At 37.4% G+C, this 12193-nt stretch overlaps 1 protein-coding gene across 1 annotated transcript; it reads right to left on the bottom strand.

The window, feature by feature from the left end:
• Window positions 1–288: 288 nt before the first annotated feature.
• Window positions 289–540, bottom strand: LOC118595181 (40S ribosomal protein S21-like). Its single transcript, XM_036205492.1, has one exon. The coding sequence runs from the start codon at window positions 538–540 to the stop codon at window positions 289–291; it is 252 nt and encodes an 83-aa protein (XP_036061385.1).
• Between the last annotated feature and the right edge of the window lie 11653 nt (window positions 541–12193).

The raw sequence follows: 12193 nt of genomic DNA, 5'->3' as shown, positions 1-12193 counted from the left end.
GGGTGTGGAGACTGCAGGGTCTGCCTGCAGTCTTTGAAAAGGGGAGCCTTCCTGCATAGCCCGCTGATTGGCTGGAAACTGGGGCCAAGTTGGGCAGGTCCTCCTGGGATGGCTGGTGTCCAGGGGTGGGACCCAGGGTCACTTGCCTCTCTGACTATAACCCCAGGCACTCACCTCTGGTCCAGATGGGAGTTCTGGGGCAGATTGACAAAACTCTTATAGTGAAACTTTTTTTTTTTTTTTCCTTCTCACTTTTATTTATGACAAATATTCCCCGATCTCTTCTGGTCAAAAGTTATTTGAGACAATTCCATTGGCCTTAGCCCATCGAAAAGTAGAGTCATCTGATTCACCCATCCTTCGAATGGCCCCACAGATAGCATAGATTTTAAACTGGCCATTAAACCGGCCTATGACCCTGTCAACCTTGGCCATATTCATCTGGATGGATGCATGGTCCTGGGCACTAATAATGCGGTTGCCTGCAGAGTATTTCCGCTGCAGGTACAGGTCCAAGAACTCGCCGGTGTCATTCTGCATGTCGAGGCTATGCCTGCTCACTCTATAGTGACACATTTTAAGTTGCAAGGAACTGTAATAAAAGGGACATCAGTCTATCAGGAAAATCACTCTGAAATTTTTCAAAATATTCTCTTATGTTCTCAAAGGCAATAAGTAAATGTTCTGCTAATAAGCAACTGTTTGTATTTCATTTACCCCAACCTAGCTTCTTCCCCTGCTAACAAGTACCTTCTCAAAAAATTTATTTCTTTTGAGTACTGAGGCTTTTCTGCCACAACAGTGCTTTTCTGTGCTGTCCTGGAAGAACATTTTACTGTAGTGAATGTCCAGCATTTTCAAGCCTCATTCTGAAGTAAGCATTAGATAGAACGATTGAGTATCTCACAATATACAGATGAATTGTTTGTGTCATGCATAGTTGATCACAAGCATAGCTCTTTAATTCAGAAAAAAAATTACTAACTTCTGAGAGTCCATGCAGGTTTATCTACATGGCCTCATGTATGTCCAAGTTCTCCTGGGAAAACTGAATTTATTTCCAGAAAATATTTGTCTTCATTTTTTTCTGTATATTATTATCTGCTAAAGTTGAAGGATAAACTACCCCAACTTTAGTGTGTTTTGGAATATCTCCTAAATATGGAAAATTAACAGTTACATACCAAAAAACAGAGAAGCAAGACACAAATCAAAGTAAACAATTTTTCATTTGTTTCCTTGGAGAAAAATATGAACAGGAATATGAGAATGTATATTCTCTGAGATTCAGAGAATCTTTAGATAGAAAAGCTTTATTTTCACACTTTGAAATGAATAAAATAAACTAGGTTTACATCTTTCTTGCTTCAAAGAAAACTCTTCTCTGTGAATATTATTCTACTGAGGAAAGCGGACATCCTGAGCCATTTGAAACATATTATTTGAAAGGATCCATCATAAACACTGTGTTCCACAGAAGGAAAATCCTCTACATACAAGCACCAGGTGACTTGAATCTTGTGTTTAAACTGTCACTTACTGTCTGTATTAAATTGATCAGGCTACTATAAAACTCTCTGTGCTTTACTTTCCCCTCTCATCATTACAGTCAGGATATTGTCTGTCCAATAACTACAACACCAACTAAAAGAGGTTCAAACAATGCATTATATTTAGTTTCCTGCAACAAGAAATCTGAAGGAAGCAAGCTGAGAGCTCACTCACAGCCTGTGTTTATCAAGGGTCCTGACTAAATATCTCTGCTTTTCACCTGTGTGGAACTGTCAACGTCACACTCTGTGGTTATAAGCTGCACAGAGCAGTCCTTGTCTAACAGTCTTACTGAAAAGCATTGGAGAATGGGTTATATTACCACATTAGGGAGCATCCTGTCTTCATTCAGGAAAGAATCATTCTCAGAATTCCAAAGACAAGATTGAATTCCCATAACAAATACACAAGGCAGACAGGGAAACCATCGCAAAAATATCTGTCTGTCCAAATGCTCCTCTATCCATCCCACGGTGGAATCCTAGTCAGAATCTGTCCTGAATAATTTACTGGAGTTCCCAGAGTAGAATAAATATATCATCATGCATCAATGATTTGAGACTCTGAAATTTAAATTGCAGATCTGTAGTCTAAAGAGCAACTTACGTCTATAGGTGAGTGCTTTTTAAAATGATGGTAAAGTCAGAAACGTTTTGTGATGATTCAAGATCCAACAGCAGCTATTCTGATGGTGACTGTCACAGGCATGAGCTTATCATAGTCTACTATGTCAGACTTTTAGCCTGCCGTTATACACTTGTATCTGAGCTTATCTACCCATACGTTATGTATTGACACAAAAGCCCTTTGTACTTGGGACTGACTATAATAACCTGAAAATTATTTTTGTAATGATTTATCAATTTTTGTGAAAGAAACATTTCTCAATGGCTTCAATTCCCTCATCAATCAAATGTTAATAGTTATGTAACTTTTTGAAGATTATCAGGGAAAAATACCTAAAATTGAGTATTTTAGTGGCAAATGCAAAATCCTTCTTGGAGTTTCTAAGAAACTCTGATGACTATAGCATATGTACATTGTTTATTTCACACACAAGGCTGTGATCCCTGCCATCCATTCTTCTCCTCCAATTTCCACAGCTGCGCCACTTCTGTCTTATGCATAGTTCAAACTTCATTGCATAGTCTGCAGCTGAGCTTTCCTAAACCTGGACAGTTTAAATTCTACCTAAATCTGATCAAGATGTTATACTCGTCCACTGGTAGCCAAGATCTATTGGCTTGATTTTGTGTCTTATCTTTATGTCTAGATGTTAGTTTTCTCTTCAGTTGTGAGTTTTTCTTACAATGAAGCAGTTTTTCTGCCAATGATGCTTCTGGAAAAGTTACCAAATCTCAGTTATTCCATCACATTTCTGAGAATATTCAGACTGTCAATCACCACTTTCCACTAAATATTCACTGATAAGACAAGACACCTGAAATCTAGGTGTAAGAAATCCTCTAGCTCTTGTTTCTAAGTAGAATACATTCACCTTCACAAAGTTAGCATGATCCTTCAAAATTCATCTGCCATCCCCAGAAGGAGATAGTACTGAAATGGATTTCCATCAGAAGGGTGATTGTTATTCTTTCCCACAGCGAAGTGATACAAACAGCATGTAGAAAGAGAACAGGGAATAAGCACCTGGGAGAGAGAGGTACTCTATGGGAATGACCACAGCTGCTGCCTGAGTGCTCACACAACACGGTGGAAACAGGAGGAGAGAATGACTTCAGACAGAGCTCAGTCTCCATGGAGGAGCCCATCACATGCCAAACCACCTGAAAAAACAGTCTTGTTAGGCCTATCCAGTTTCCCAAAAGCATAAAGAAGACAATTTAATATAAAAACTGCCACAAAAGAAGAAATCTCTCAGAAGAGGTTTGTCAGGTTAATCAGATGTTGCCTGCATGGAAAGTATTGACTCCAAGATGAAAGGCTAATTAGTAAGTGATACATTTTTAAGCAATGCATTCCCTGTCTTTTGCCTCCTCTCTTCTAACATCACTGGGTTTCCACATATGGGACTCTTTCTACTCTTATTCCCTGATGTCTTGAGGATAACTAATAATTCACCTGATAGAGCAGATTCAGGAACTATGGTCTGTGCTGATTTGCTGTACTTGAACTCATTGGGAATTACTAGAGAACTCTATCAAGGCAGACATTCTCTACTCAGTCTTCATTTATTGTGCAACCTACACAAACACAGACACGCAGACATGCAGACACAAACACATACATGAGAGAGAGAGAAGACAGAATGACTGAGAGGAGAGGAAAAGAAGTAACTACTGTGTTGTAAATACTAAATCACTAAATACATTTAAATTCAAATGCATGATATTTGAATATACTTTGCCTGCTTTTCTTATTTTACCTTTTATAGAAATAGCTTCAATAGCAGCTCATACAAGTAGAAACAAATTATAGATTTTGTTGATTTTCTACATGACTTACTTGTTTCTTTTCCTCCCGCATAAAGATATGGTGAAGAAAATAATTCTTGGTTAAAGAAAATAATTCCCCTTAAATATTACTTTAGATTTTAATAGACTTAATAAAGGAGAACAGTAGTCACAGAGTTAGGCTTTAGAAAATTATAAATATTAGGCAAAGTAAGTATTTGTGAAAAATTAATAAGCAGCAATCATACCCTGCATATGTTCAAAACTTCTGTTCAGAGGCAAGTTCTTGTAAGCTTGTGATTCAGGGCTGTACTCTGCTTCTCAGGAGGCATTGAGCATGTGAGCATTTAATAAAAGTTCAGAAATGTGTACTTTTTAGCCTTGATGGATCAGTGCATTGGGAGCCTGCAGCACCATGTGAATAAAGGGTGTTGCTGATTGTCAGAGGGAGGAGGGGAGAAGATGTCTTTCCCGGGAAAAGCAACAACATTGGGACAGAACAGGAGTTCTTAGCTCAAGGAAACACCACATCACCTTTTTGGCCAGATCTCAAAAGATGACAGACCAAGAATGCTGGTAGGGAGAGACTAGGAAGACAGGGAGTGATTGTCATGGATGGTTCATTAAGGTCATATGTTTGTTACATTCCCATCACTGTGACACAACACACGATTGAAACAACTGAAATAGGAGAAAAGTTATTTGGGTGAATGGTTTCAAAGAGATTTCAACACATCACAATTAGAGAATGAAAGCATGGTAGACCAGCTCAGCCTGCTGTGGAAAGAGCTTTTCTGCTATCTTATTTGAATGAACAAGAGTAGGATATACAGAATGCAGGCTGCAGACTTGACCATACAGGCTCCATCTCTAGTCTCTAAAGGCTCCAAATTAATGCAGCTCTCTGGGATTCCACACTCACAACATGAGGCTGTGGGGGATAGTTCAGATTTAAATTAGTGCTGAGACCATGTCACAGGACCTGGCTTTAAGAACCTGCAAGGATAGAGCATGCTACATGCAGGCAGAGATGAGAGCTCACCCACTGGCTGATTGATCCAGAAGCCAGGGAGAGAATTTCTTACTAAGTTCCCCCTTTGACACTGGGTTCTTGCTCTCCTTCTTTCTTAAATCCAATAGCTAGAAACACATAAAAAATCTTCTTTGAAACAGTAAACAGCAAAAAAAAACAAACAAACAAACAAAAAAACCAACAACAACAACAAAAAAAACTCTTTCAAGAGATGAGAACACTAAATTCTCTGTGTGAATTATCCCCTTCCAAGTATAATTTTATAGGCTCTTGGAAAAATTCAACCAAGTAGGTAGCCTGGAATAGTGGAACTGAAAAGTCCAGGGCTGTCTTCATACAGGCACACATGGACAGGTTTTCAGGATTAATGGGCACAATGAACAGGGAGATAAAATGAAAAGTGAGGTTGTGACTTGAAATGAAAATGGATTTTGATGCTTATTCTGAATCTGGTGAAAGTTACTGCTATGAAGGCAAAATTATATGAGATTGTTTTCAAACTGCAGGCTTTCCTCTGTCAGATTAGGGCAGGGACAGGTGGGGTAGTGTCAGGATACCAAGAAATTGAAAGCCTAAATTGCCAAGTTCCAATTGGGTCTTATGGTTTGATTCCTAACCTCCTCCCTTTTCCTTCTGTGGTGTGTGAACGCTGTGGGCATCTTCAGGGGGCAGCCTATTGGTTTCTGTAGCATTACCCTTCAGCAGTGACAATGGAAGGTTTTAGCTCTTTTCCTTCTCAACATTGTATACTTAATCAAGTAGCTGAACTTCTGTTTTCCTTTGTTCTCTCATGACTGTACAGTGAGGACTGCAGCAGGACCTTCTGCACAGTGCTGTTGGAAAGGCTAAGGCTTTTTATACTCGCAGGATTCTTGCAAGAGTTTCTGACATGTCATAAACCTAAAGCAGTGCTGACTGTCATGTCATCATCCAGGAAACATGAAACTAAAGAGTAAAGTGAAGGAAGCTGAAACTTCTCATGTACCTTTAACAGAAAAAACTGAACGGAGAGAGAAGAGCACTTTTAAAAAAAATAACTTTGGGGTTGGGGATTTAGCTCAGTGGTAGAGTGCTTGCCTAGGAAGCACAAGGCCCTGGGTTTGGTCCTCAGTTCCCCCCCCCCAAAAAAAATAATAACTTCTTTTTAAAAAAAAAAAATTCAAGACAAGGTTTCTCTGTGTAGTTTGGGTGCCTGCCCTGGATCTTGCTCTGTAGACAGGCTGGCCTCAAACTCACAGAGATCCACTTACCTCTGCCTCCTGAGAACTGGGATTAAAGGTGTACACCACTGCCACCAGGCTAAAAATAACTTTTGAACATATCTTCCCTAAGTCTAATTGAAAAGATGCCATTTGACACTCCCCTCCCCTTGCCCCCAAGACTTACATTATGCTGTGGTTATCTAGGCAATCAGGCAAACAAATAATAAATAAAGAACCAAAACAAGGAAATTGAACCTATTAGAAGCTTGTTCTTTGTAAAAACTCTGGTTGACAAATGTATATAGTTTACGTCCATCAGTATGACAGTGGACATTTTATTGATTTCTGCAGATGAAATTCTAAATGATCTTATTAGTAAGAAACACACAGCCAAATACAGAGTTAAAAGCTCAAGAGATCCAAGTACTACCGAACAGCCAAACCACCTTATCTTACCACTCTCTGCTGTCCATCCTTCCCCTGAGAGAGAGAGAGACCTTCTTCCTGTGTGACTTGTGTTTTATTGCTTTCCTGTTCTACCTTCTCATTGGCTCTAAGCCCAGCCACATGACATCCTTGTCATTGCCTGTCTATACAGACCTCCTGGTCTCTGTGGTCAATACTGAGATTAAAGACTCAAGGGTCACATTTCAGCACAATTAAAATATCACCACAGATTTTATGTTGTGTTATATTAAATTTTGTCCCAGGAAAGTTGTTATAGCTCAGATTCCAAATAGGAGAACCTCCCATTGAATCATGAGCCTGGAGGATGCAAATGAGACAAGAAAATCTGCCTACCCTCTATAACTGTGAATTTGCTCAGCCAGCTTGATGTGGTTGGGGGTTTCCTACAGGATTGGATTGCACAGGAAAGTCTGTTTTATGATGTTTTGTTTGTGTTTGTATCTATAATCATAACTGATATTTCTTTGATTTTATAAAGTATTAATTCAACTCCTTTCTACAAGTCTTTGTATTTATTCAAACATTTCATAGTTTCTCTTGACTAATAATGGTAATGGTATATTCTTTCTAGTATTCCTAAGGATTATTATATTCATCTCTCTTTGAGTCTATAAAAGTTTGTGTTCACAAAATTATTTTTTGTGTTCTTGAAAACACACTTTTGAGTTTCATGTTTTTGTTTATATTGTAAATTTAAGCATAAAAATGCTCAACATTGTCATGTTTCATGTTTTATGATTCAAATAACATGTTGTGTAATATCATATTATTACATTTACTTTATACAAACATTATCTCCTTGTGTTTATGTACTTTGCACCATCCCATTTTATTATTATATTTTGTCCTATCTTTTTTTTCTCTATACAAAATACACATGAGTCTTGATATTTGACCAAAATTGTACTCTTTTTTCTTTTAAGAGATGAACTGACTCAGTTGACATTTCTTGATAAAACCAACTTAATTTATCTTAGCACTTTCATAATATTTTATCAGTGTTTGTATTGTATAACTTTCTTTATACAGTATGGGTTGTTTGCCATTTATAGATATTATTATTGATACTTATATTATTGTCTTTAAATATTTATACTTTGTTTTGGTAGTTACATCTAGCACATACTTTAAAAAAATACATACTGATCCCAGTGTTATATACCATTTAAAATTTTATTCTCTTTTGTGAGTTTTTAAATCCTTTAGGTCCCTCAAATTGTAGAAAAACAATTAGTTGGCTTATCTACTTCCCTTTGTCTCACCTACTACAGTGCATAATATGTATTATATCACACCATGTTACATGTGTATATTCACTTTCCCCTGCATTCTAATTTTATAACCCAGAGAGTTTCTCATTGCAGATATAAATATCTGACAGAAACAAGGACAGGAAGGGTTTATTTCAGATCACAGTTTCAAGGTATTAAGACCTTGATGTTTTGGTCCTGTGTGCTTGAATAGAACATGGTAACAATAAGAACATGCCCAGTGGAGGCTGTCTAAAGGAGGCTGTTCACCTGATGGCAAACAATAAGAACATGTTGGGAGGAGGCTGTTCACCTCACAGTGGACGAGAAGCAGTGAATAGAATAAGAATAAATTGGCCAGGAAGAAATGGACTCAGAGGACACTAAATGTGACATTCATTCTCCCATGAGATCTCAGCCCTAATTTCACATTCTCTAGAAAAAGCATCAGTAGCTAAGGACCAGAAATTCAACATATGAGCCTATGCAGGTCTTCTTGTATTCAAATGGGAATACTGACCTTTATTTTAATATTCTGGTGCCTGATATAAATTGTTTTATCAGTCTATTGATCTGATGAAGTAGATTTCTCAAAGGGCTTGTGCATAGAACATTTTCTAAATAGTTTTATGATTAATACTGTTTGCTTATTCCTCTTATACTCAAAGAACATCAGGACTGGATATAAAATCATTGCAATATCATTGATTTTAGTAGAGCCCTACCCATTTTATACCTTAGTTATATGCTCTTTTAGAAGAAGGCTAATGTCCATACCCTCTGTTCATTTTTTAAATTATTTCATTCTCCTGTTCTCCACAAGCCCCAATGGTTTATGAAGTCAACAGATGAATAGTAATATTTCATCAAACTGCTTGTTCTAAATTAATTTTACTATATGTGCTGTGCAATGTCATGATACATAAACTCAGACACTACATGATCTATGAAACATTGTCTGGGAAAATAATTTTAAAGAATAGTTATGTTTTTATGGGTGAATTCTACTGAATCTCATTTATTCCTTAGCTTCACAGGATGAGGGCTGATTTTGTATTTTAACTATTTATTTTCTTCTAAATAAATATTTTAGACTAATTGTAAACAGAAAAAGAACCCAAAGAAACTATTATGTGTTCACTGCAGACTATTTCAAACTTAGAAACCGCAACAAATATTTGTATCTAGAAATAACCTCCTAAAGAATGGTATTGCCGCTTCATAGAATTAGATATTTAATTGCTGTAACTGAAAAGGAGAGGCAGCAGGAATGATGTCAGCCCCCTGCTGTCAGCTGAGGTGTTCTTGTCGGGATGCAGAGACAAGGCAAGGGCTCCATTTCTGGTCTCACAGCTGTCACTTACCTTAGGCTTAGCTGTTCTCAGTGTATCAACGGCAGAAAATAACGCAGCAATAGAAAAGAAAGGCTTCATTTCAGGAAAACACATGGCCCACTGAAGACTCACAGACAGTGGAAAAATACCAACAAGGCAAACAAACAACCATCAAAACATAAATCCTGTATCTGTTCATTTGAGCTCTTTAATTTACTAAGTAAGCTGGTATTGAAAAAAAGCTAGTAAATAATTCCCCACGACCTTGACATGCTAATACTAGGATTAAAAGTGTGGATTGAAATTTCAACCATTCCTGGCTCAAATTATTTCTAATACTAAAATGACTTTTATAATTCTCTAAAATGATTTCTGTTGCTATTTTTGTTCTCTCTCTCTCTCTCTCTCTCTCTCTCTCTCTCTCTCTCTCCTTTCTCTTTCTCTTCCCTACTAATTTTAATTTTTGAAAGAGGATTTTAGGTAGTACAGGCTAGCCTTTAACTCACTATGTATCTGAAAGTATCTTAAACCTTCCATCCTTCAGCTTCTTCCTGCTAAATTCTGGATTACAGGTGTGTAATCACCACACCCAGGTTATGTAATGCTAGAGACTAAACAAACCAGGTGTACACTTGACTCACTGAGATATATCCCAGCTCTAAAACAATGATCTGATTCTGAGTATGTTACTGTTTCATTCCTGGGTATCTCACCATTTGTAGATTCATAAAAACACCCAGCTATTTAAGAAAATTACATTAGGTGTTGATCTTAATAAGAAGTTGTTCAGTTATTAATAATTTATATAAATGTTTAATTTATCTTTCTTTCCCATGCATTGGGGCCTGACCCTGATTTTTGTATAACGGTTTTCAAGGACGGAGTTAATTACAAAGAAGAATGAAGACATCACTATGGTGATATATTGTGTCCGCCAATATATTGTGTAAATATATATATATATATATATATATATATATATATATATATATTACAATATATATGTAAATATATATATTTACATCTTAATAAACTTATTGTGGGTCAGAAGACAGAACAGCCACTAGATAGACATAGAGGCCAGAAAATGATGGCACACACGCCTTTTGTCCTATCACTTGGGAGGCAGAGATCCATCTGGATCTCTGTGAGTTCAAAGCCACATTGGAAACAGCCAGGCATGGTGACTCACGCCTTTAATCCCAGGAAGTGATGGCAGAAAGGCATATAAGGTGTGAAAACCAGGAACTAGAGTCTGTTAAGCTTTTATGCTTTTGAACAGCAGTTTGGCTGAGATTAATTTGAATGAGGACACAGAGGCTTCCAGTCTGAGGAAACAGGATCAGCTGAGGAACTGGCAAGGTGAGGTGGCTGTGGCTTGTTCAGCTTCTCCGATCTTCCAGCGTTGACCCCAGTACCTGGCTCCAGGATTGTTTTTATTGATAAGACCTTCTAACAATTTGTGCTGCACATCACAGAGGAAGGAGGTCTTCTAACCACACCAAATGGCAGTCCCAGGAAATGTTGAAAAATTCTCTGTACAGCTGATGACCTCCAAGACAACATCACTGTAGACCAGATGTATAGCCTTGTAGACACTAGCCATCAGCACCTCTTTCTCACAGACTTAAGAAAAGACTCATCGAGTTTCATGATCTCACTAAACAAGTATCACTGACTTAAGTCTCTCACCTTAGTCCAGCTAATGCCTCTAACTCCTACAATAGAAGGAACTCCAAGACTACATGTAAAATGGAACCAAGTTAAATGATACCTGTCATTGCAGAGAGGGAATTGTCCTAGGAAGAAGCTGTATAGCTTAAGGAGAATGGGTAAACATCCTGGGAACTGGAAAAGGTTCTTTCTTTCCCCTGAGTCAAGTTCTTTTTTTTTTTTTTTTTCTTTTGATTTTTCGAGACAGAGTTTCTCTGTATAGCTTTGTGCCTTTCCTGGATCTTGCTCTGTAGACCAGGCCAGCCTCAAACTCACAGAGATCCGCATGGCTCTGCCTCCTGAGTGCTGGGATTGCAGGTGTGCATCACCACCACCCGGCCCTAAGTCAAGTTCTTATGGAGACTAATTTACCACAAACTTTTCAGCTGGAAATAGAATCTTTTATTTCCTATCTATGCTCTTTTTTTCCCCCAATTTCCCTGACAAGTTCTTATTTGGATAGAGTTTGTGGCTTTCTACCAATAAAACTCAGTTTACCCACATTTCTGCTAAACCAGTGCTGTATTTCACATGGATGCATTTACACGAATGCACTCAGATATGATTTCTTTATGCTCACCTAAATCCCAAGACATTTTATGTAGTGGTATTAGTGTCAATTTTGTTAAGTGATTTTTGTATGTTCAAATTTAACCCTAGCACATCTACCAAGAGAAAGAGCATAGTGCAAAACATGTGAAAAGAGTATAGTATAAAAGATAAAGTCCAAGAAAATATAATACCAGAGAATTGATCGTTTTGCATGTTTACTTTTTAATTGTATGTGTCAAACAAAACTTTGTGTCAAAATGTTGATATTCCTCCAGATTATACCAGTTTACCTCAAAATAACAGAGTACACTGTTTAATTTCTTGTGTTAGTGCAACCAAAAATTGACATATAACCTCGTTCATTAATGAGTCTTTCTATAACAGCTTTAGAAACTAGCTTCTGAGCAAATGAAAACCCCCATGACATTCAACCTTTGTGGACTTAGCACTCTTGAATTTCAAATGTGTTGCTCAGTATCTGGAATTCCTACTAGTTTTCTCTATAAATCACCAGCCATGCCTCCATTTTCATTTACTTCTCTAATGTTTTCATACAATGTATATATAAAATGCAGCACAAACAACCAAGAAAAACTCCAATGCTGAGATAACTCAGAAAAAAATAAAATGTGACTGTTTAGCTGTAAGATTCTCTGGCCATGCCTGAAATATTCCC

Source organism: Onychomys torridus, chromosome 14 (assembly GCF_903995425.1).
Source record: "Onychomys torridus chromosome 14, mOncTor1.1, whole genome shotgun sequence".
NCBI lineage: Eukaryota > Metazoa > Chordata > Mammalia > Rodentia > Cricetidae > Onychomys > Onychomys torridus.
This window is presented reverse-complemented; position numbering and strand designations above follow the sequence as displayed.